The sequence below is a fragment of the Oncorhynchus mykiss genome, chromosome 20 (genome assembly GCF_013265735.2).
Source record: "Oncorhynchus mykiss isolate Arlee chromosome 20, USDA_OmykA_1.1, whole genome shotgun sequence".
NCBI lineage: Eukaryota > Metazoa > Chordata > Actinopteri > Salmoniformes > Salmonidae > Oncorhynchus > Oncorhynchus mykiss.
In genome coordinates, this window is record NC_048584.1 from 10,839,981 (window position 1) to 10,867,080 (window position 27,100).

Consider the following 27,100-nt stretch of genomic DNA (forward strand, 5'->3'; position numbering starts at 1 on the left):
CAGGAAGTGGGAAATCTGAGGTTGGTCGATTTTCAACCCAGCCCCTATTGAATACACAGTGGGATATTTGGTATGTTGCACTTCCTAAGGCTTCCACTAGATGTCAACCGTCTTTAGAAACTTGTTTGAGGATTCTACTGTGAAATGGGCCCGAATGAGAGAGGAATGAGTCAGTGGTCTGCCAGCAGTCACGCGCTGGTCACGTGCATTTCACACGAGAGGTAGCTGCGTTCCTTTGCTTTTCTGAAGACAAAGGAATTCTCCGGTTGGAATATTATTGAAGTTTTATGTTAAAAACATCCTAAAGATTGATTCCATACATCGTTTGACATGTTTCTACGGACAGTAATGGAACTTTTTGACATTTCGTCTGCAACTAGGGAACGCGCTTCATGACTTTGGATTTGTTTACCTAACGTGCTAACAAACGTAGCTCTTTGGACATAAATGATGGACATTATCGAACAAATCAAACATCTAATGTGGAACTGGGATTCCTGGGAGTGCATTCTGATGAAGATCATCAAAGGTAGTGAATATTTATAATGTTATTTCTGATTTCTGTTGACTCCAACATGGTGGATATCTCTATTTGTTTTCTGAGCGTCGTTCTCCGAGCGTCGTTCTCAGATTATGGTTTGCTTTTTTCGTAAAGCTTTTTTGAAATCTGACACAGCGGATGCATTAAGCATTACCACCAAAAAGGAGAAGGCAAGTGAACAAGTGAGAAGGTAGGGAACTTGTTTGCCTGCCATATATTAAAGATTCAAATTGGCTGAAAGGAATTGGCATAACTAGAAAAAGATACCAGTTTCATTTGAGGACAAAGATGCTGACAGCTGCGTCATACAGGTTGCAAAATAATGAGAAGAGATTTTCGATCCCATGGTTTATGAACAGGTACAAAACAAAACACGTGATTCAACACTTACGAGTTTTTCAATTTACATTATTATACAATTCTTGCCACGGACAGAATACTACAGTCTCATACGACAGTCTCATCTCTGTAGATTTTGCTGCAAAGAGACAGAATCAATAGATAATTTATTCTGGTATTGTACCTATGCAGCTTGTTTCTGGTCACAGGTTCAGGAATGGTTAAAAGAAAATCACAACATGCAGTTAAAATGAACCTTACAAATAGCAGTGTTGGGCAATGTGGAAAGCCATAGTCAGTCAAAAAGTAATATAATGATACTCGCAGTAAATGTTTTCATCTTTAGCTCACAATCTGTGGATACTATACGATTCGAAAGGTTAAAAACGTTTTGTAAAACATCACAGCACAATTGAAAAATATATGGGTCATTGAAATCAACCAAAGGTGGTCTACGGTGATAGGTGGGATGGGTTGAGTGGCTGAGAGCTAGGATTAAAGAGTTTATGTTTGGTAATGTATTCATTTTCATGACTGCTTTATATAAAACTACCATGTATGTAAAATGTATGTACATGTAGCAGAAAAGCTGTAAAAAATAGAAACATATATATTTGTCCCCTGAAGAAGGGTGGTGGATGGGTTAATCATTTATTTATTTTTTATTATTAAAAGAAGACAAAACGTCCGCTATCTCTCAGGGGGTTAAACCTTCATAGGGAGAACTACAGTGGGTGGGATGAAGTGGGGAGCTTCTGACATATCTGGGCCAGAAACATGGAGTTGCTGGAATTGGCAGGGTTATATATGGCTATGGCTGTGTCAAATTAACTATTCAACATCAAGCACCTGTTTTTCACCCTTGTTATTTCAGAGGGGCGATTGCAATCAAATAAAATGTATTTATATAGCCCTTCGTACATCAGCTGATATCTCAAAGTGGTGTACAGAAACCCAGCCTAAAACCCCAAACAGCAAGCAATGCAGGTGTAGAAGCACAGTGGCTAGGAAAAACTCCCTAGAAAGGCCAAAACCTAGGAAGAAACCTAGAGAGGAACCAGGCTATGAGGGGTGGCCAGTCCTCTTTTTACAGAACATGGCCAAGATGTTCAAATGTTCATAAATGACCAGCATGGTCAAATAATAATAATCACAGGCAGAGCAATTGAAACTGCAGCAGCAGCACAGCCAGGTGGACTGGGGACAGCAAGGAGTCATCATGCCAGGTAGTCCTGAGGCATGGTCTTAGGGCTCAGGTCCTCCGAGAGAGAGAAAGAAAGAGAGAATTAGAGAGAGCATACTTAAATTCACACAGGACACCGGATAAGACAGGAGAAGTACTCCAAGTATAACAAACTGACCCTAGCCCCCGACACATAAACTACTGCAGCATAAACACTGGAGGCTGAGACAGGAGGGGTCAGGAGACACTGTGGCCCCATCCGATGATGCCCCCAGACAGGGCCAAACAGGACGGATATAACCTCCACCCACTTTGCCAAAGCACAGCCCCCACCCCACTAGAGCGATTTCTTTAACCACCAACTTACCATCCTGAGACAAGGCTGAGTATAGACCACAAATATCTCCACCACGGCACAACCCAATGGGGGGCGCCAACCCAGACAGGAAGACCACGTCAGTGACTCAACCCACTCAAGTAACACACCCCTCCTAGGGACGGCATGGAAGAGCACCAGTAAGCCAGTGACTCAGCCCCTGTAATAGGGTTAGAGGCAGAGAATCCCAGTGGAGAGTGGAGAGAGGGGAACCGGCCAGGCAGAGACAGCAAGTGCGGTTCGTTGCCTTTCCGTTCACCTTCACACTCCTGGGCCAGACTACACTCAATCATAGGACCTACTGGGCTAGACAATCTGGACCCTCTCTTTCTAAAATGATCAGCCGAAATTGTTGCAACACCTATTACTAGCCTGTTCAATCTCTCTTTCATATCGTCTTAGATCCCCAAAGCTTGGAAAGCTGCCGCGGTCATCCCCCTCTTCAAATCCTGCCCTGCCTTTCTAAAATCTTCGAAAGTCAAGTTAACAAACAGATCACCGACCATTTCGAATCCCACCATAACTTCTGAGCTATGCAATCTGGTTTCCGAGCTGGTCATGGGTATACCTCAGCCACGCTCAAGGTCCTAAATGATATAATAACTGCCATCGATAAAAGTCAGTACTGTGCAGCAGTCTTCATCGACCTGCCCAAGGCTTTCGACTCTGTCAATCACTGCACTCTTATCAGCAGACTCAATAGCCTTGGCTTCTATAATGACTGCCTCGCCTGGTTCACCAACTACTTCTCAGATAGTGTTCAGTGTGTCAAATCGAAGGGCCTGTGGTCTGGACCGCTGGCAGTCTCTATGGGGGTGCCACAGGTTTCAATTCTCAGACTCTTTTTTTCTGTATATATCAATGATGTTGCTCTTGCTGCTGGTGATCCACCTCTACGCAGACGACACCCTTCTGTAAACATCTGGCCCTTCTTTGGACACTGTGCTAACAAACCTCCAAACGAGCTTCAATGCCATACAACACTCCTTCTGAGGCCTCCAACTGCTTTTAAATGCAAGTAAAACTAAGTGCATGCTCTTCAACCGATTGCTGCCCGCCCAACTAGCACCACTACTCTGGACAGTTCTGACTTAGAATATGTGGCCAACTACAAATACCTAGGTGTTCCTGCCAGACTGTAAACTCTCCTTCCAGACTCACATTAAGCATCTCCAATCCAAAATTAAATCTAGAATTGGCTTCCTATTTCGCGACAAAGCCTCCTTCACTCATGCTGTAAACATACTCTCGTAAAATGAACTATCCTACCTATCCTTGACTTCGGCGGTGTCATTTACAAAACAGCCTCCAACACTCTACTCAGAAAACTGGATGTAGTCTATCACAGTGCCATCCATTTTGTTACTAAATCCCCATATACTACCCACCACTGCGACCTGTACTCTCTCGTTGGCTGGCCCTCCCTACATATTCGTCGCCAAACCCACTGGCTCCAGGTCATCTATAAGTCTATGCTAGGTAATGCCCCGCCTTATTTCAGCTCACTGGTCACCATAGCAACACCCACCCATAGCAAACACTCCAGCAGGTATATTTCACTGGTCATCCCCAAAGCCAACACTTCTTTTGGCCTTCTTTCCTTCCAGTTCTCTGCTGCCAATGACTGGAACGAATTGCAAAAATCACTGGAGCTGGACTCCAGCGAGTCTTATATCTCCCTCTCTAACTTTAAGCATCAGCTGTCAGAGCAGCTTACCGATCACTGTACCTGCACATGGCCAATCTGTTGAATCTAACCTTGGTTAGCGTGCACTGTGGACTCCAGCGAGTCTTATATCTCCCTCTCTAACTTTAAGCATCAGCTGTCAGAGCAGCTTACCGATCACTGTACCTGCACATGGCCAATCTGTTGAATCTAACCTTGGTTAGCGTGCACTGTGCGCCCGGCCCGCCACAGGAGTCGCTGGTGCGCGATGAGACAAGGATATCCCTACCGGCCAAGCCCTCCCTAACCCGGACGACACTGGGCCAATTGTGCGTCGCCCCACGGACCTCCCGGTCGTGGCCGGTTGTGACAGAGCCTGGGCGCGAACCCAGAGTCTCTGGTGGCACAGCTGGCACTGCAGTACAGCGCCCTTAACCACTGCGCCACCTGGGAGGCCCCTGTAACTGTTTTAAAGTCACCATCGGCCTCATGGTGAAATTACTGAACGGTTTCTTTCCTCTCCAGCAACTGAGTTAGAAAGGATGCCTGTATCTTTGTAGTGACTGGGTGTATTGATACACCATCCAAAGTGTAATTATTCATGACTTCACCATGCTCAATGGGATAGTCAATGTCTGCTTTTTATTTTTACCCCTCTACCAATAGGTGCCCTCCTTTGCTAGGCATTGAAAACCTCTGTGGTCTTTGTGGTTGAATCTGTGTTTGAAATTCACTGCTTGACTGAGGGACCTTACAGATCATTGTATGTATGGGTTACAGAGTCATCTCTGTAACCCATACATACAATGATCTGTAAGGTAGTCATTCAAAAATAATGTTCAACACTTATTACACACAGAGTGAGTCCATGCAACTTGTTAACCCCAATGGCTCCAGGGGCGCAGGACAATGGTGACCCTGGCCGTGACCCCACTCCCTGAGAGACATAGTTGGGATATGCAAGAAACACATTTCCATTACACTTGTACAAGTCTGTAACAGGATAAATATAAGCACCCAAAATATTGTATACAGTTTATGACAAGTACTGTCAAAGTCACTAGGACAAATCCTAACTTCCGTTGCATGCATTAATGTCACTGGGAGCCTTAAGGGAAAATGTGATATAAGTAAAAGTTAGGATTTGGCCCTGCTATCCAGGACCTATATGTAGGCGGTGTCAGAGGAAAGCCCATAAAATTGTCAGAGACTCCAGTCACCCAAGTCATAGACTGTTTTCTCCGCTACCGCACGGCACGCGCTGCCGGAGCGCCAAGTCTAGGACCAAAAGGCTCCTTAACAGCTTCTACCCCCAAGCCATAAGACAGCTGAACAATTAATAAAATGGCCACCGGACTATTACATTGACCCCCCCCCCCCCCCCCCCCCCCCCCCCCCCCGCACACTGACTCTGTATATAGCCTCGTTATTGTGTTACATTTCATAATTTTTTTATTTGGTAAACATTTTCTTCTTGAACTGCACTGTTGGTTAAGGGCTTGTAAAGTAAGCATTTCACTTGTTGTATTCGGCGCATCTGACAAATAAAGTTTGATTTGAATAGGAATGGTGGTGGTTTAGCGTTGTACATTCAGAATCACATACCTTTTAAGAGGAGGGATGACCTTAATCATGTCAAGTAGAGGCACTATGGGCTCTAGTACATCTGCCTCACCAGGCACCTATATTGGTAGGATGTGTGTATAGACCTCCTAGCTCTAAGGTGTTCTACCTGGATGACGTATGCACTGGGTTTGACCAGGCCACAGAGAGTAACAGAGATGTATTTATCTTGGGTGATTTTAATAGAAAATTGGAAGGATCAGAATAATTCAAATATAACTAAATTAATGAGATCTACCGAGGGCTGTGGTTTGAAACAAATGGTTAATGACACCACTAGGTCATCAACTAAGTTGGGTCACTGTTTGGACACGCGCATTGATCTGATCTTCTGTAATATACTATTGCAATGCTTAAAGGCCAGATCAATGCCAGTGGTCTGGACAGACCATAATATTGTGAACATAACCATGTAAAAAGGATTGTGGTCAAGATAATAATAATAAAACATGTAATCATGAGCAATTCCAAAGTTATTTGGCTGCTGTACCCTGGGAGCTGATTTATTTATGCTGGCCCTCGCTTCATACTCGTCGCCAAACCCACTGGCTCCATGTCATCTACAAGACCCTGCTAGGTAAAGTCCCCCCTTATCTCAGCTCGCTGGTCACCATTGCATCTCCCACCTGTAGCACACGCTCCAGCAGGTATATCTCTCTAGTCACCCCCAAAACCAATTCTTTCTTTGGCCGCCTCTCCTTCCAGTTCTCTGCTGCCAATGACTGGAACGAACTACAAACATCTCTGAAACTGGAAACACTTATCTCCCTCACTAGCTTTAAGCACCAACTGTCAGAGCAGCTCACATATTACTGCACCTGTACATAGCCCACCTATAATTTAGCCCAAACAACTACCTCTTTCCTTACTGTATTTAATTTATTTATTTATTTTGCTCCTTTGCACCCCATTATTTGTATTTCTAATTTGCACATTCTTCCACTGCAAATCTACCATTCCAGTGTTTTACTTGCTATATTGTATTTACTTTGCTACCATGGCCTTTTTTTGCCTTTACTTCCCTTATCTCACCTCATTTGCTCACATCGTAACTCACTTGTTTATACTGTATTATTGACTGTATGTTTGTTTTACTCCATGTGTAACTCTGTGTCGTTGTATGTGTCAAACTGCTTTGCTATATCTTGGCCAGGTCGCAATTGTAAATGAGAACTTGTTCTCAACTAGCCTACCTGGTTAAATAAAGGTTTTTCATTTTTTAAATGAAAAAAAAAAAAAACAAAAAATGTAGAGGATGATTTAAATCACACTACAGAATGTTCTATTGATTTGCTCACTGAGGTAATGGACCATCATGCCCCAGTAAGAAAGGGTACAGTTGGGGCTCGTCCATCTCCATGGATTGATGATGAACTGGGTGATGCTTTTTCTCAAAGAAATATGGCAAAAGTCTTAGCAGCCAATACTAAACTAGAAATTGATGAACAGACTTTTAGAATACTATGCGGTTAAATTAAATTGTAAGAAAAAAAAATGTTTTTTGACAAAAAAAATGCTTATATTGATTCTCATAATGATTGTAAAAAGGTATGGAATATAGTGAAGAGCTTACTTGGTACATCCATCTCATCATGCCCATCTAGTGTGGAGGTGGACGGGAGAACAATAACAAAACCAGCTGATATTGCCAATCATTTTGCAGATCTTTTTACAAAGAAAACTCATTTACTGAGAGATAATCTTAACACCCATTCTTCCAACAAGCTATTGTCCAATGGATTGATGATCATATTATGAGCAAGAAAACCTATAGAGGAGGTGTTAAACCTATTCAAGTCATTACCCAATGGTAAATCTATAGGTTATGACCTTATGGACAATTTTGTTTTTATTCTATGCTGCTCACCAGATTGCAGCTTCACTGAAATACATATTTAATTAGCAATTTCCAAATGTATGGAAGCATGCTAAGCTGTGTCCAATTCATAAAAACAGAAAAGAGCCCATTACTCCTGCCAATAGTCGACCAATCAGTCTACTCCCTTCACTCACTAAGATATTGGAGGCTATTGTGAGTAGACAGATATGACAGCACATGGACAAGAATGATCTGACCACAGCCAATCAGCATGCTTATCGCAAAAACCATTCCTCTACCATTGCATTGGTTGACATGACTGATGAGTTGCTCAATACTATGGATTATGGCAGGTTTGTGGGCGTACTATTTTTAGATTTCAGTGCAGCAGTTGATTTAGTAGATTATTAAATCATTTGACAAAATGACTGCATTATGGGTTTAAGGAGGCAGTATGGAATTGGGTACAGTCATATCTAACTGACAGGAAACCGTGCGCTTATATCAATGGCTCGTTTTCTTCCACTCATGCTTTAAACTGTGGAATACCACAGGGCAGCTACCTTGGGCCACTTCTTTACTTAATATATACTAATGACCTCCCTTATCCAAAACTCAAGCTACTATATTTGCAGATTATACTACAATTTATACAGCAAGACAAATCGGTTAAACAGGTATAGCAAGCTCTACAAGTAGATCTGGGAAATATCAGGGAGTGGGTTTGCCAGAACAAACTTGTTTTGAACGCCATGAAAACCAAGATTATGTTGGTCTATTCCACAAGGAAAAGGCCAGCACAACATGGGATGTGATTAAGCATGGAGGGAGTACAAATTGAGGAAGTGGCAGAAACCAAACTACTAGGAGTGCAGCTAGACAACTGCTTATCATGGTCGCCTCAAATAACTAATCTATGTAAAATGTTAAACTGCATGCATGATCAGAAGGATAGCTAAATATTTACCGGGAAAGATTCTTAAGCAAACAACCCAAGCATTAATTGAGAGTCAGGTGAACTACTGTTCTGTGGTCTGGGGAAATGCATTAGCATGTGAGATTAGACAGAACAAAGCAGCAAGGATTATTTTAAGGTGGAAATGTGATTATTTTGTTGTAGTCATGCAGAATGCTCTTGGGTGGTCATCAATCAACAAGTTCATTGTGAATTAAAATGTACACCATTTAAAACGGCCAAAACCCATTCACAACAGTATTCAGTTGGTAAGAGACATTTAATCAATACAAGGAATAGATTGTCCAACATTTACTGTATTTGTTATCTTGGCAGAAAAGAGAAATAGGCAAAATAACATTTCGATTCAGAGCAATAAAGAAATTGAACAATTTATCTGAGAAAACCAGAAACCATTCAATATATATATTCAAACAATACCTTAGAAGCATTTAAATATAATAAATTGGAAGGTTGTGCAGGACTTTGGTAGATGAAGGAACCAACATATATTTTCAGACTGTTAGAATATTTATCCGGTCAACATGTCAGTGTATTATGTCTGTTGTTTGTAACAGTGTGTTATATGTGAAAATGTGATTGTATTATAAATGAAAAGAGATCCCAATAAAATAAAATACAACTTAAAGAAGCCGCATTTTGCTGCCGCCTGCTGGTGTTTGTAGGTACTGTTCTTGTAGCACATGGGGATGTGAGAAACTTACTCCTCAGCCTTGAAGTGTCCCCACTTACACCAGCTTGCTTTTCCTGTGGTGCCGACTAGTAAGACACTTCAGGAGGGTGGGCATGTGTGCTGGCAAGGCAGAGGTGGGCTAAATCTGGAGTAAGTGGTACTCACTAAGCAAGTAGCTTGATGTCTTTTACAGTGGTGCCGTGACACGGATCTACAGTTGCGCTTAGCTTAACGCTGGGGTCGCAGTTGAGTACGTTTGAGGGGTGAATGGAGCACATGGGGATGTGTGAAACTTACTCCTCCGCCTAAAGTGTCCCCACTTGCGCCAGCGAATAGCCAGATTTTCGTGTGACTCTTCAGAAGAGTAGGTCATGTGTGCTAGCAAGACAGAGGTCCCAAGTTTGCACCAATATGGTCTTGCTAAGCAAGCAGCTTGAAGCCGTTTACTCTGCTCCCCTCTCTCATCCTGCCATTTTACAGCAGTTACATTGGGAAACACTAGATGGCACTCTCCTCTGGTATTTCCTTGGATTTTTGTCCTTTGTTCAGTGATGTCATAGTTTGACCTCTAACCCAAATCTCTGGGTTCAAATGCCTAACGTTCACTTCATCAAAGACACAGATACTACTGACAAAAAAAATTCTGAACTCTCTCTCTCTCTCGCTCTCTGCTGTGAGTATGTTTCAGTAGCTAGTCAGTGTCTTGTGTCCTGGTGAGAGGTGGTATTGTTTGGGCCATGAGAGGACAATGTCCTACCTCCGCTCTGAATACCCACCATACCAGGCTGGACCAACGCCATCATCCAATAACACACACATACACAGGCACACAAACATGCGCGCACACACACACACACACATTGTCCCCAACCCCATCAGACATATAAGACAGTCGTTGTCTTGAAGGTTAACTACACACGTCTGATTGTTAGCAGGAATGACATGCGGTGCCTGGTGGGTTGAGATGGGGGAGGAGAAGGGAAAGAAAGGGGGAAGAGAAATGGTGGGGTGAGATGGGAGCTCAATCTGAGATTACTATTCTTTCTCTGTGTGTGGTGTGTATGTGTGTGAGTTTGTGTCTTCTGATTAATATTCTGTCTGCTGCATATCTGTGTTGGAGTGTACAGAGGAATGACAGTGTGAGACAGCTGTGGTGGATAAAGACTAGAGTCAGAACAGCTAGTCTACAGAGTCAGAACACACACACACACACACACACACACACACACACACACACACACACACACACACACACACACACACGGTCGTGTAAATTACAAGGCATTATTATCCAAAGTATACATTAATTTAGCATTTTATACAAAGAAAGTGTGTGTGTGTGTGTGTGACAGAGAGACAAAGAAAGAAAAAAGACAGAGACCACCTGCATGCCACACACTTTCAGAGATCCCCAAGTGACAGACAGCAACTGAAGGTAGAACAGGTGTGCATAACTCTGAGTGCAACTGGACAAATAGCATTGTTGACATTGTCATCTAGAACAGTTCATCCTCTAAGTGTGTATGTGAGTGTGTGCGTGTGTGAGGAGAGAAAGAGAGGGGAGTCATCATGCCCTCTCACCTGAATCGAATCTTCGGGGACACACAGCGCGCTCTGGGTCCACCCACTACCCCATTTCGGTCTCTCTCTCCCACTCCCTCTTTCAGTGTGATGTTTGGTCATATGACAGGGTCTGAATACCGACACACACCGGACATGAGCGAGTAGGAGTGAAGGGGAGAAAACAAGTGAACCGACCCTGAGAGAGCGTGAAAAGGCACTAGGGCACTTCTATCTGACTGTGAAACGGTGAAGAAGAGAACTCGCTTAAAGAAACAGCGGACACGAGTTTCACCAACTAACTTTTGCGAGTATAGGCCTAATCAACTGAGCGGAGTTTTAAAAAACTATTTCCAAGCCTCTCTCGTTATTTCTTTCCCATATTTTTAGCGCATGACCCCGGGACTGCAGAATACTCAGAGCGGTAAGTGACAAACTCATCACAAAATCGGAGGCTGGGGCTCGAGGCAGCATTTTGGACATCACTTTTATTGCAGAGCGTCGCGCCTTGATTTTATAGACTTGAGTTGTGAGAGTGACCATGGTCGGGGAGATGAGTGAGCAGGTCCGGGAAAGACCAAGGCCCAGCCCGGACTACCTGATGCAGTTGATGACGGACCGGAAGGTGATGAGCTCTCTGCCCAACTTCACTGGCATCTTCACACACCTGGAGCGGCTCCTAGAAGAAGGTAAGTGTGTAGGCTCAATACATATTTTTAGATTTACAAAAGACATGGTAGCTTAGGTATAAAGTTAGTTGGTGGATATCTCAATTATATTGCATGGTATAGGCTACACTGTAAAAAATATATATATATATATATATATATATATATATATATATTATGTAACTAGTTCTACAGCCTTTTTTTGTTTACTCAACTTTTCGATCCAAGTGTTACCTGAACTAAAAACAAAATATTGGCCCAAATTTAGCTCCAACTTGATTCAACATATGCAAAAAATTATGTCAATTTAAAATGATGTGTTTGCTCAGCTCGTCTCATATGTTCATTCAACTACAAGTTATTATTTGGGCATCAAAACTAAAAAAGGCTATGCAAGATTTTAAGGTTGGGGGGTTCGCCGACCACCCCAGACAAGCTCACTCTCCCTCCCTGTTTCATTACATATTTATAATTCTATAAAATATATGCAACACATTTTCCACTAACAGGTTTCTGTGCCAATGCACCACACGACCAACCACACAACCAAATCGAAGCATACCAACTTTGGGCACTTCAATATCATGGTTTGTGTTAACACCACAATAAATAGACTGTGTCAAGCTCAACAAACGTTAGATAGTTTGGGTGTATGTATTGATATGTCGGCTACGTGTGTCATTTTTAAATGGATGTACATGTAGTTCTGTCCTTGAGCTGTTCTTGTCTATTAATGTTCTGTATTATGTCATGTTTTGTGTGGACCCCAGGAAGAGTAGCTGCTGCTTTCGCAACAGCTAATGGAAATCCTAATAAAATACCAAAATTACATCCCTCCCTAACTTGTAGGCTTACCCAGTATAGAAGGCTTGGTTTGACAACCTCTGAATATCATTAAACTTTTTGGTGTTTTGGAACAGATCTCTTTCCATTCATCAATTGGCCCGCTGCACAGTTTTGATTGATTTACTTTATTTGTCAGTAAAAAAAAGTGTGTGTGTATATATATATATATCCACAATAAAGGGACTTATTTCCATTGCGGTCCCTTTAAAAAAAGAAACATAAATACACATACGATTGCATAGATACAGTCACATTACAGAGATGGAAATGTTTGAGAGGGTGTTTAATTAAGTCCAATTCTTACAAGCCTGTTTGGCTGGTAGCTTATTCTTGAGATGTTTGGGGCTACTGGTGAACCATGATGTGCAGCATAATCAAAGTGACACTGGACTAGCGCACCAGCTAGGCTTCCATCCAATTGCCGACAGATTTTAATGTGAATATTCTACAATCTTCACAAAAACAATATGCCATTTCAGAGTTTCCTTTAGGAAAATGTGTCACTGGACAACTTGACAGGGAAGATTTAAGATTTAAACAAGATTTTTTTTTTTTTTTTTACAGTGTACGGTGAGATACACACACACACATGCTTGCGCACACACACGCAATAATACACACACCAGGCAGTGAGTGCTGTGAACAAATGGACAGTTGTTAGGCCGGTGACCTAATGTGCGAGGGGTGTGAATGTGGCACCCCATCCCGGGCCAGGCACGAGGTTCAGTACACGGCCAATGGGATAATATAATAAATAAAATATATAATAAAATAAAAGATTTGACTGGGGAGGGCGTGCAGAGACTGTATGTATTTCAACCCAAAGCCACACAGACTTAGTCAAGTTGAACGACATGCAGAGCCTGTAAACTGATAATGTGTATTTAAAAAATGTATTTAAACAGAAAATCCCATTGAGACTAAGGCCTCTTTTTCAAGGGAGCCTTGCACACAATCATACAAATTCACAATATTTACAATTTCAACACACACACCTGTTTGTGTGGTCGATTGATTCATTTATTGATTGTAGTATTTCAAGAGGAACACCACCGCAACAACCAAACACACCCCAAACAAGACAAACAACATGGAAACAAACAATAAGATGTTATGTGGAATTATCGATCAGGGTAACAATGGTCATGGTGTTGTTTTTGACAAAGGGAAAGCGGAGGGGGATTAAAAAATAGAGAAAAAAGGTAGTAAGAGAGAAGAGAGGAAGACAAGAGAGGGGGAGTTATTTGAGCTAGGATTTATCTCAACACTTCAACCTGCCATTACACTATCTAGAGCTGTCTGTATTTATAGACTGGACCATGGTCAAACATGCACATACTTTCACACTCATGCACGCACTGTCTATCTTTCTGTCCTACAGCCACATTATTCATATTGTGTCAGGTTTACTACTGTGGCTGTCTCATCCAAGACACATCATCCACGGTGTGTGTGTTGTGTGTGTGTGGTGTACGTGTAGTGTCAGGTGTCTGTGTAATAATCAGGTTTACATGTGAGGTCAGGTGTGTTATTAGAGGCTTAAAGCTGTTGTGATTATAGGTTTACATAATTAACTGTACCATTTATTATTACTATGGTCACACTTAGTTATCACTCTGCTTCCGTCAGGTCATGGTTATTTCACAGGTTAGTCACTGTGTGTGTGTGTGTGTGTGTGTGTGTGTGTGTGTGTGTGTGAGTGACTATTATATGTTGTTAGTAATGCATCATGCAACAATATTGGAAGTCTGAGCCAGACAGCTTTAAACAAACACACACTATCTTTATTTTGTTATTGGGCCTAGTGTTCTAAAGGATATGTTTCTCTCTCTCTCTTCTCTCTCTCTCTCTTTCTCCCTCCCTCAGAAATAGGTAGAGTGCGCAAGGACATGTATAACGACTCGATGAATGGAGGTGTGGCCGCCGAGGGGCGGAACTCTGAGGAGCTGCCTAATGGGATTGGTCCAGTGGCTCAGCTGCAGGAGAAGCTCTACGTGCCCGTCAAAGAGTACCCCGACGTGAGTGGACAAACCTTTTTTCGCCCTTTGTAGACTTTATTGTAGTGTCTATCCAGAGTGACAGAAAATGAATACCAAAATCAAACCCTTTCCATAACAACAGAAACTTCCAGCCCGTTGGAGGGTAAGGTAGAGCCATTGCCATGTTGATACTCCTGTCTGGTCCTTTCAGATTTGTTAACACAGATGGGGTAGCAATATAGGGGGAAGGGCTGCTTTCTAAGCTCCCAGCCCTTATAAAAGGGGGTTAGAATGTATGGCAGAGGACATCAGATAGAGGTGATGACAGAAGCTTCTCTTCATTCACATGATAAAATGGCAGTGTAACCCTGGATAATGTGCGTGCGCCCATGCACACACATACAGACAAACACACAGGCACATGCAGAAGCATGCACACAAACTCACACAAGACGATGGAACAGATGAGATCAGGGCTAAAAATACAGAATAGCTCCTCTCTCTAGTGTGTGTGTGTGTGTGTGTGTGCGCGTGTGTGCGTGTGCGTGCGGGTGTGTTAAAGTTCTTTAGGAATGAAGAGAATGCGTCGACACCCATATAGAAGTGGGAGGTCAGAGAAACAAAAACAGACAGACACAAGGGTGTGAAAGGTAGAGAGACAGAGGGAAAGACAAATGGAGAGAGAGATGGGAAAGAGGGTGAGAGCTAGAGGGGCAGCTGTCTTATTAATCTCTCAGCTCCAGTGACAGATAAGGTTAAAGTGTCCAGCCTCACCACCAGCCAACACACACAATGACCTATTCCTGACTCACTCTCTCTCTCGCACGCACGCACACACACACACATACACACACACACACACACACACACACACACACACACACACACACACACACACACACACACACACACACACACACACACACACACACACACACACACACATATGCACAATAATAACAGAAATTAAATATTAACATGAAGATTGCATTATGCAAAAATATAAGAAATCCCTCTGCCAGTGCCATCCTGGGTTCAACAGACTGTTATTGCAGCAGCGCTCACTAAATCAGTTGTGGCCAGCTTTCCTCCTGGAGAGTGAATAGATGTGCAGGATTTTTCTCCAGCCCTCCTATAAATACATGTCACTATACCAAATTCTTTCGACAACTACATACTTTGGAGTGAGTCCGTTGTTTGTGATTTCATGGACAATAGACACTCCAAACTGACCAACAACACACACCACACACACACAGACACACACACACGTGTGTGCGTACAGGCTTCAGTTTATTTTTTCCGTGCTGGGAGAGTATTCCATTTAATGTCTTATTACTTAGCTAGTATGAACAAGTTACCAACCACGGCCAGGAGTATTACTTAGCTAGTATGAACAAGTTACCAACCACGGCCAGGAGTATTACTTAGCTAGTATGAACAAGTTACCAACCACGGCCAGGAGTATTACTTAGCTAGTATGAACAAGTTACCAACCACGGCCAGGAGTATTACTTAGCTAGTATGAACAAGTTACCAACCACGGCCAGGAGTATTACTTAGCTAGTATGAACAAGTTACCAACCACGGCCAGGAGTATTACTTAGCTAGTATGAACAAGTTACCAATCCCGGCCAGGAGTATTACTTAGCTAGTTGACCACAAGTTACCAACCACGGCCAGGAGTATTACTTAGCTAGTAGACTACAAGTTACCAACCACAGCCAGGAGTATTACTTAGCTAGTAGACTACAAGTTACCAACCACGACCAGGAGTATTACTTAGCTAGTAGACTACAAGTTACCAACCACGGCCAGGAGTATTACTTAGCTAGTAGACTACAAGTTACCAACCACGGCCAGGAGTATTATTTAGCTAGTAGACTACAAGTTACCAACCACTGCCAGGAGTATTACTTAGCTAGTAGACTACAAGTTACCAACCACGGCCAGGAGTATTATTTAGCTAGTAGACTACAAGTTACCAACCACTGCCAGGAGTATTACTTAGCTAGTAGACTACAAGTTACCAACCACTGCCAGGAGTATTACTTAGCTAGTAGACTACAAGTTACCAACCCTGGCCAGGAGTATTACTTAGCTAGAAGACTACAAGTTACCAACCACTGCCAGGAGTATTACTTAGCTAGTAGACTACAAGTTACCAACCACTGCCAGGAGTATTTCATGGCTAGCCGCCAACTCCTGGCCCTACATATTCTTAAAATATGTCTCTCTCTCTCTGTGTGTGTGTGTGTGTGTGGGGGGGGGGGGGGGGGTGTGGGTGTGTGTAGTTTAACTTTGTAGGTAGGATCCTGGGTCCGAGGGGTCTGACAGCCAAACAGCTGGAGGCTGAGACAGGCTGTAAGATCATGGTACGAGGGAAAGGATCCATGAGAGACAAAAAGAAGGTACGTGCCCACAATCACACGCTCACATCAATGATGTTAAGTCTGTGGCTGGGTAGGCACTGGCTATTATCAAAGCCAGATTTACTCACAAATAAACACGGATGAAGCCCAGCTTCACCACACAGTACAACAGATAGCTTAAACAACCAGATTGACATAGGCTACTAACCGAAATTGGCCGACAATTTTCAACAAATGTAAATACCAATGTAGCCAAGATACACAAGCGATAGCCTCCGATGGCGGCATATTTCATACCATCCGGCAAAATGACACGCTGCTCAACTCCGCTCAGCCATACACTGATGTAGCATCCACAGTTGCAGCTGATAGGTGGCACTTTTAAAGACTAGCTTATGGACACATTTCATCTGAATGGTTTGGAACGGAAACTCCAGCCTTTCACAATGGATTTACGCGCGCAAACACACAAACACATAATAATATTATTATGTGGAATATTATTACACACACACATGCACCGAGTATACAAAACACCTGCTCTTTCCATGACAGACTGACCAGGTGAATCCAGGTGAAAGATGTGATGTCACTTGTTAAATCCACTTCAGTCAGTGTAGGAAACAGCTTAAAGAAGGATTTTTACGCCTTGAGACAATTGAGACTTGGATTGTGTACAGTATGTGTGCCATTCAGAGGGTGAATGGGCAATACAACTGATTGAAGTGCCTTTGAACGGGATATGGTAGTAGGTGCCAGGCTCACCGGTTTGTGTCAAGAACTGCAATGCTGCTGGGTTTTTCACGCTCAAAAGGTTCCCATGTGTTTCAAGAATGGTCCACCACCCAAAGGACATCCAGCCAACTTGACACAACTGTGGGAAGCATTGAAGTCAACATGGGCCAGCATCCCTGTGGAACGCTTTCAACACCTTGTAGAGTCAATGCCCCGATAAATTGAGGCTGTTCTGCGATCAAAATGGGGGTGCAACTCAATATTAGGAAGGTGTTCGGTATACTCAGTGTATAATAAATAAGGTTCTAATGAAATGTCCATATCTGAAATGAAATGACTGAAAAATGCAGTTCCAAACATCAAAAAAGTGTCCCATCAAAACGAAATTCTAGCTTGATAAATCAAATTGATGTTGTCTATTCTCATGTTCATTCAACAGTAGCCTAACCCGCAAATTGCAAAGGAAAAATGCATATTTTAAATGAAGTCCATTCGTCTGTCCTTCAGGATGAGCTTCTTGGTGGTCTAACACTTGTCTCTGAGCATCCACAACTTTCATTGAGGCGCTGATATGTGCACAGCAGAACCCCATGGCCATTATTTTATTCTGCAGATCACAAAAGAATGCATCAGTTTAGCTGAAAATCTCCACTTAGACCATCAGCAGAAAGCCGGTTGAAGCCTTTTGACAACCAGGTATCATATCCAGAGGCCATCAGCAGCGTGTCGTTGTCCCGATCTGATGATTTTCCGTCTCTTCCTTTGATGAAAGTCAAAAAGCGCAGGTGTTGGTCTCCCTCTCTGAATTATACAAAGTCTTCCTTGGAAATCCAACTTGACAATTGTTTGAGGTGCAGTATAGTGTCCATTTGTCATGTTGTTTTTGCTGGCTAGCTGTCTTTGTTCAGTTCAACGGATGCGAGCACAAAATAATGTAGACTCCCAAATGTGCAGGGCTTACCCCAGGCATACCCACACAACAAGGGTAATCAACAGCGACTGGAGTCAGTAACGCGTTTGAATGGTTGGAAATGAAGGCATGCATACCCTGGTGCCTTTCCTGAGGTTTAGATTGTTTAGATTCTGAGAATAAAAACCACCAGAATCATTGAGAAAAAGCATTAGATAACAACAAAATGAATGACAATTTTCTTTTATATGATTTATTTGGCTTTCCATAACAGCTTTTTTTTAATGACATAATCATAGACCTACCCTGCCTTCTGCCCATCATTGGCTGACACACCACACATTTTAACAGACATTCTTATCCAAAGCGACTTACAGGAGCAATTAGGGTTAAGTGCATTGCTCAATTGCACATTGACCGATTTTGCACCGAGTCGGCTCAGGGATTTGAACCAGCAACCTATCAGTTACTAGTCCAACACTCTTAACCGCTCTTAAATACACACATAGTATGGTGTATTTATTTTGGCACTAGATTCTAAGTGGAGTGGAGTAGAGTTGAAAAGAGCTGGGTCCATCTGTTTCTCCGTCTGTTTCTCCACTGGTTTTGGTTCTTTGGTTCTGGCCAGGGCGTCAGACTTCCAGTGGAGTAGCTAACGACAGGTGGAGGATATCATCAGACATTCCATCTACCTCTCATGAGAATACACCCATCCCACACCTCAGACAGACAGACAGACAGACAGACAGACAGACAGACAGACAGACAGACAGACAGACAGACAGACAGAAAGAAAGAAAGAAAGAAAGAAAGAAAGAAAGAAAGAAAGAAAGAAAGAAAGAAAGAAAGAAAGAAAGAAAGAAAGAAAGAAAGAAAGAAAGAAAGAAAGAAAGAAAGAAAGAAAGAGGGGGGAAATGAGTCAAAAGAGGTATAAAGAGTGGGTAGACATTCTGACCTTCACGAGTGGGGATTATTCACTTGCAGTAAAATGGCTGCCGTGTTGTTACAGAACTAAAGTCAGTGTGGACAGTCTTCAGGGAATATTATTGTTTTGAATGTGTATCAGGAGGAGCTGAACAGAGGGAAACCTAACTGGGAACACCTGAGTGAGGAACTCCATGTACTCATCACAGTGGAAGACACACACAACAGAGCTCAGATCAAACTACAAAGAGCCACCGTAGAGGTCAAGAAACTACTCGTACCAGCCGTGAGTACCGTGAGATTCATGCTTATGTGTGTGAGTGTGTGTTTGTGTGTGTGTATGTATATACAGTTGAAGTCGGAAGTTTACATACACTTAGGTTGGAGTCATTAAAACTATTTTTTTCAACCACTCCACAATTTTCTTGTTAACAAACTGTAGTTTTGGCAAGTCGGTTAGGACATCTACTTTGTGCAGAACACAAGTCATTTTTCCAACAATTGCTTACAGACAGATTATTTCACTTATAATTCCCTGTATCACATACACTAAGTTGACTGTGCCTTTAAACAGCTTGGAAAATTCCATAATATTATGTCATTGCTTTAAAAGCTTCTGATAAGCTAATTTACATAATTTGAGTCAATTGGAGGTGTACCTGTGGGTGTATTTCAAGGCCTATCTTCTTTGCTTGACATCATGGGAAAATCAAAATAAATCAGCCAAGACCTCAGAAAACAAATTGTAGACCACAAGTCTGGTTCATCCTTAGGACCACGCAGCCGTCATACCACTCAGGAAGGAGACGCATTCTGTCTAATAGAGATGAACGTACTTTGATGCGAAAAGTGCAAATCAATCCAAGAACAATAGCAAAGGACCTTGTGAAGATGCTGGAGGAAACAGGTACAAAAGTATCTATATCCACAGTAAAATGAGTCCTATATAGACATAACCTGAAAGGCTGCTCAGCAAGGAAGAAGCCACTCCTCCAAAACCGCCATAAAAAAGCCTACGGTTTGCAACTGCACATGGGAACAAAGATCGTACTTTTTGGAGAAATGTCTTCTGGTCTGATGAAACAAAAAAAGAACTGTTTGGCCATAATGACCATCGTTATGTTTGGAGGAAAAGGGTGAAGAACACCATCCCAACCATGAAGCACGGGGGTGGCAGCATCATGTTGTGGGGGTGCTTTGCTGCAGGAGGGGCTGTTGCACTTCACAAAATAGATGGCATCATGAGGCAGGAAAATTATGTGGATATATTGAAGCAACATCTCAAGACATCAGTCAGGAAGTTAAAGCTTGGTGGCAAATGGGTCTTCCAAATGGACAATGACCCCAAGCATACTTCCAAAGTTGTGGCAAAATGGCTTAAGGACAACAAAGTCAAGGTATTGTAGTGGCCATCACAAAGCCCTAACCTCAACCATATAGAAAATTTGTGGGCAGAACTTAAAAAGTGTGTGCGAGCAACGAGGCCTACAAACCTGACTCAGTTACACCAGCTCTGTCAGGAGGAATGGGCCAAAATTCCCCCAACATATTGTGGGAAGCTTGCGGAAGGCTATCCGAAACCAAATACTAATTGAGTGTATGTAAACTGGGAATATGTTGAAAGAAATAAAAGTTGAAATATATCATTCCCTCTACTACTGTTCTGACATTTCACATTCTTAAAATAAAGTGGTGATCCTAACTGACCTAAGACAGGGAATTTTTTACTAGGATTAAATGTCAGGAATTGTGAAACTGAGTTTAAATGTATTTGGCTAAGGTGTATGTAAACTTCTGTCTTCCACTGTATATTGTACACAGTATGTCCCACTGGGCAAAAACTGGTTGAATCAACGTTGTGTCCACTTCATCAAGCCCAAAAATCTATGTGGTGACGTTGAATCAGCGTGGAAAATGAATTGCATTTGCAAGAAGTAATCAACATAAGGTCATTCCGTATTTTTTTTTCACCCGCTTTAACCTAACCTGGTGAAATGTTTTGTTGATTTCACGTTGAATAGCTGACAACTCAACCAAATGTAAATTAAAACTAGACGTTGAACTGATGTCTGTGCTCAGTGGGATGTGTGTGTGTGCGTGTCTGTGTTTGTGTGTGTGTAATTCGCCAGGCAGCATCTATAAAGGCGTCTCCATGGTAATGCGTGTTGTGAAAGGAGGAGGGGATGAATGGAGAGACTGTTCACTCTTTCTCTTCACTCTATCACTCCTTTCACTCCTCTCTCACACTCAATTCATTCCCTCCTCCTCATTCTCTTTCTCTTTTCTCATTTCACCTCTTTCCATGCGTCCCTCAACAATTCTCACATTCTCTTAGCCACCTACCCAATGCCACCACACCACAGACAGAATATTGCTAAGAATGTTGCTCTCACTCCTGAATTCAACATTGAATAAAGTAGTTGTGAACTTTCACCCAAACTCTCAAATCGCACTGCATTGACTTACAGCAGGGAAATTCAAACTGGGGTCGGCGGAGGTACCGCAGGGGGTCGGCAAAAATATCTAAATGTGTTGGGAGTTACCTTTCTAGCTAATAGGCTATGTTAAAGTTAACTGTGGGTAGGGCAAAAATCATTTACAACTGTCTACCAAATATATTTTAAAATGTTGATTACTTCCCCTGGCAATTCTCATTCACCTGATTATAATATATATATATATTTTGCCAATGTATACTAGTAACAGCACATAAAGTTAACCCAGAAGACCTGAGAGTGGGGGTGGGGATTAATGATATCTGTTAGTTTAACCTTGCTGGTCTAACTGTACAGCTTCAGGCCTACTCCACTCTCAATCTGTTCACCAGAGTGTAACGTAATCCAACCTTCAGCCAACTAGACGGATATTAAATGTCCTGTGTGTGTGTGTGTGTGCGGGCGTGTGTGTAGGCTGAAGGAGAGGACAGTCTAAAGAAGATGCAGTTGATGGAGCTGGCCATTCTCAATGGAACCTACAGAGACGCCAACATCAAGCAACGTAAGGATGACACCGCTACACACTTAGAAAAAAGAGTTTCAAAAGGGTTCTTCGGCTGTCCCCAAAGGAGAACCCTTTTTGGTTCCAGGTAGAACCCCCTGTGGAAAGGGTTCTACCTGGAACCCAAAAGGGTTCTTTATGGAACCCAAAATGGTTCTACATGGAACCAAAAATGGTTTTTCAAATGGTTCTCTTATGGGGACAGCCGAAGAATCCTTTTAGGTTCTAGATAGCATTTTTCCCCTAATAGTGTAGAAAGTGCCTGTCCTGAAACTGTTGTTGGGGCTTTTTGATGTTCTTGTTTCCAACTAGTAATGATTTCTATTTGTTTCTCTCTCTATCTCTGCGTGTGCGTGTTTACGTGTGTATGTGTGCGTGTGTGTGTGGGTGCGAGCAGCCACTATGGCTTTCTCCCTAGCCTCCTCTCAGCAGCCTCGGCTCATCTCCAGTCCCTCCCCTGTTATGCAGCAGGCTATGAGAAACCCCGCCCCTGTTCAGCAGCCCAATCTCATGCCTCACCTGATTCGTCAGATCCAGAGTCAGCAGGCCCTCATGCAAGGAGCCAATCAGCATGCAGGACTGATGCAGCAATCACCTGAATCAGGAGGATTCTTCTACGCTCCCTACGAATATTCCCCCTACACCCTAACCCCATCTATACTAGAATACCCCATGGACACTAGTGGAGTATTAGGTAAACACACACACACACACACACACACACACACACACACACACACACACACACACACACACACACACACACACAGATATCAAGTTCATTTGGGAATGAGGGTTGTGTTGTTGTGTTGTAACCCGGTTGTATTTCTCTCTCTGTTTCCAGGTATGGCTTTCCAAACCAAAGGCTGAGAGATAAACTCCCTCCTACATATGGACCTCAGACACACACACACACACGCACACACACACACACACATACATACATACATACATACATACACCTATCTGGGATGGGCCTCTTGACTGTCTTCTTAATGAAACTGTTTGATGATGTCACTGTTAACCCCCTGTGTTTTGGTGTTTTGGTAATGTGGTTGCGTGGTGAGCAGGAGCGATGACGGCTAAGGTGCAACGCCACAATATGAGGGTCCATCCTTACCAAAGAGTAGTGAACACCGACAGAGGTCAGTTAGATCACTAGACAGTGTGAGTGGGGATACGCATTTGTGAGTGATTGTGTGTGTGTGCGTGTGCGCCTGTGTGTGTGTGTGTGTGTTCATGTGTGTGTCTGTTAGTTGACCTGTGTGCCGCCTGCTAAGAGGGGTATGAGACCAGAATGTGAGGATGAAGGTCAAACAGTGAGCTGTGTGTTAAAGTCAAACAACAGTCTGTCACAGAGCAGAGAGAGGGTAGTGTTAGGAATGGACGAGTCCGTTCCAGGGGTGAATATTCCAGGGCGCTCATAGCCCCTCTGTCAGATAGAGGAAGGCATGTGAGGTTGTCCCCTGCTTTTAGATTGGACCGTTCCTCCATGTGACTGTGACCTTGTGACTCTCTTGATTTAGAGTTCTCTTCAAATACTATTTATCTCTCGCTCCCCCCACCTCTCTCTTTGCCGGTTGTTTCACAACTGTTCAACCGAAGAGACAAGCAGGGTCATCTCTTTTATACCGTCTTAAATTACACCATTCCTTTCATTTGGTCTTGTAAAAGTCAACACTGCTTTTTTGATCTCCTCTTTTATTTATTGATATGGTTTTCTAATGATTGTTTTGTATATTATGGATCAGAGACACACAGTACTTGAAGCTGAAGCAGCCTTCTTATAACCAGTATCCATACGACCTTATACAGTACATGACCCTATACTACTGAAATCTGCATTCGGAGATATGGAGTGTAAAGTAAGGATTACTGGACCTTTGTGGGTTAGGGATGGGTTGACATTAGATATCATTTCGAAATTGACATTCCATTGTCATATCAATATGCTTGCCCTATTCTTTGGAGATTATTGTAGTTGTTGCTTATGTGCTTGGAAAATAGAATTTACTTGTGTGATTGTAAAAAAATGTATGAATATAATTTTAAGCTATGAGCAGGACATGTTGTTGCATTCTTGGGGATGTTTTCTTTAGAGTTTACACTACAGGCGCGAAGCTCTCGCTTGTATTTATTTTGCAAACGTAGAGAACCAATGTTTGATATATAAAAAAAACAGACAAAAAAATAAATACATGTCTAAAAGTTATTATTATTATAAAATATCTGTAAAAAAATATATATGTTCTTAATTAATTCCTTCTAAAACCACATCTCTTAACATCTCATGGCTCTCGGTAACTGCAGGCCTCTCTGCTTCTCTAGCGGATTGCATCTCTAATGCTTAACAGCAGTCTGGAAACCATACCAGATCATTTTTAATCAATTAATTGGTCCTCATTGCATTTGGTCTTCTCTGTCAAGACACCATAACATACACCCTGACTGCTGCTAACCATTAAACTGTGTTTAAGCCACCCCTCAGGACCCACCAGCCGCTTCACATACCTGATCTATTCCGTCGAGGTATTGATTAGACTGGGTTGAGAAACACTGCGTTAGTCAGAACAGCTTTAGATGTCAGTGACATTCTCTCGCCCTGCCACGAAACCACACCTTATGCTGTCTCCATGGTTTCTCTGTCTGTAGTGCAGCTAGCCTCACTGTAGCAGTGCTCATACGTTCTACAAAGGGCACCTTTATAATGCCTTCATTAACAATACATAAGCATTCATAACTGCCTATGTCAGCAGTCGCTGGTTGGCATCTCAAATTGTGTCACTTACTGCATATGCCAGACCTTATGTCAACTTGCAGCTATTGACTTATAAATGCCTATGTAGTGTTTATGAAGGTGTTATGTATGTTCACACTGTGTGTGTGACTGCAGTAAATCTGACACCACTAGCTGACACTAATCTCTTTCTATCTTTTTCTATGTGTCTTTTTGTTTCCTTAATTTCTTTGTGTCTGTCCGTCTGTCTCCTAACCCCCCCCCCCCCCCCCCCCCCCCCCCCCCTCCCCAGCTGCCACAGCGACTAACCCTTGACCTCTGTACCCACTGATGACCCGCCCATCTCCGCCTGTGGCTTGCTCGTTGCCATGCTCTGGACAACAGCCACGCCCCCCCCCCCCCCAACCCCCCCAGGAGTCACCTCTGCCAAACCAACCAGAGACCAGCGCCATGGTAGTGACCCTTCAGGACCCAATCAGGACCCAGTCACCAGCCATGCCCACCCAAACACCACACTTTCAAGCCATGTGCTCCTTCTATAGGAACCACTACATCAAAACCACCCAATCACAACCCCCCCAACCAAACCTCAGCCATGCTCTCTGCACGGGTCAGATAACCAATCTCTCTATACCTTGCCCTGCATTGAGTGGAAGCTATAGTGTTATAATAATAAAATAATAATAACAGTTATATATGTATGATCATAACATATTCATGCCCACTAAGCTAGTCTGACTGTCCCTGTTCTCAAACCCTCAGCAGGGGTCTAGAGAAACCGGAAGCATCTCGTTTTTCGGGGTGGGGGGGGAGCAGAGAAGAGGCAAAGCCTACAAAAACGGATGCTTACGCTTTCTGCCGACCCACTAAGTGTTTTTTTTTTTTTCACGCCTGCTACGTTAGGTTACCATCACACAAAATGTTACTCCGATCTGGTTTAATATGTCACACCAGTTTCACACGACGTTCTCTCTAAGACTAGGCTTTTCCACCATGCCTGCCTTTCTACAGTGACCTGAGTCTATCTAACGGGTACAATCACACTCCCTCCAGGTGCTACAGAGTGAAGAGTCTCAACCATAGCGTTTGCTTTACCAATACAGTATTATATACATCTGGAGAACAAAGTGCCTTTATTTATTCCAATAGAGAGATATGTCACAGACCAGAGCAGCCTTTTTTATGATGGGTTTATATTCTCCATGAAACACGTCTCAACAAAAGTGAGAGAGATGTGGTGTATTATAAAGGAACCAACTCAATGTTGTGGTTTCCCATAAGCCCTACACATATGTCTTTTTGGATTTAGAATGAAGTGCCAAAACGGGTCAGTTTCTTCCGTTAGTATAGTAGGACCTCCTCAGAACAGTGTTAGTTTTGTGTGTTTTCTTTTCTTTTGGGGGGAAATGACGTGTATACTTGTGTGTCTGCCTGGAGAACACACCCTATTGTATAGTGTTGTGTTATTAGATATGTGCGTTACATACCTGAGCTCCTAACTCTCCTCTTGGCCAAGCGGTTGTTTTTACTCCACACAAACCATCTCATTCAAGACAAAACATCTGTTTATAATGTATTTTTATATGACATTTTTTTTGTATGTGAGAAATAACATTAAATGATGTTTTCTGGAAAGAACAGTATGCCTTACTATGGAGATTTATCGGATTCAGTTTAAGAGCAAACTTTGCCTCCAACCAACGTGCCATTCACCAAGTGTCCGGAGAGTTTTTCAAGTTCTGATATACTGGAAACCTTGAGGTATTCTGGAAAATTGTTGTCTAATCAAGTTCATCTCAGTGTTGCATACCTTCTGGGCCTTCTCTATGTCGAGAGTCGTTATTAACTGTAGTACTGTATATTAATCTACTCTTTGTATTAACTGACCAGTCCTGTACCGTTAACCTCTCTACTCATATCTGCCTCTGCCTTGGTTTCTTTAAAACATAAACTGTGTGAATCTGAGAATTAAAAAAGTGTGTTGTTGATGTTTAACTTTTTAAAAACTGGTAAAACAACAATAACTCTTTGTACTGAGAAACAAAAACATGATTAAACTGGTAGTTGTAAAAAAAAAAAAAAACTAACAAACTTTGTCGCTGTTTTCTCTGAAGCTTCTGAAGTTTCCAGTGAGCTTCCTTTCTGCATACTAATCTTAAACACTGCAGATACCTTT

The 27,100-nt window shown here is 42.6% G+C and overlaps 1 protein-coding gene across 4 annotated transcripts; it reads left to right on the plus strand.

Annotated features, from left to right (window-relative positions):
* The first annotated feature begins 10,789 nt into the window (after nt 1–10,789).
* LOC110498940 (protein quaking-B) lies at nt 10,790–27,015 on the plus strand. Of its 4 annotated transcripts, XM_036955736.1 has the most exons (9): nt 10,790–11,180; nt 11,277–11,445; nt 14,137–14,288; nt 16,544–16,660; nt 19,333–19,476; nt 22,100–22,187; nt 22,585–22,881; nt 23,258–23,332; nt 25,217–27,015. In XM_036955736.1, exons 2-9 carry the CDS (start codon nt 11,298–11,300, stop codon nt 25,237–25,239), a joined length of 1,044 nt encoding a protein of 347 aa, XP_036811631.1. In that variant the 5' UTR covers nt 10,790–11,180; nt 11,277–11,297; the 3' UTR covers nt 25,240–27,015. The 4 variants fall into 4 exon arrangements, 3 of the variants coding, with proteins under 3 accessions (XP_036811631.1, XP_036811630.1, XP_036811632.1); XM_036955735.1 differs by having other exon boundaries at nt 10,792–11,445; XR_005037923.1 differs by having other exon boundaries at nt 10,798–11,445; nt 23,032–23,332.
* The last annotated feature ends 85 nt before the right edge of the window (nt 27,016–27,100 follow it).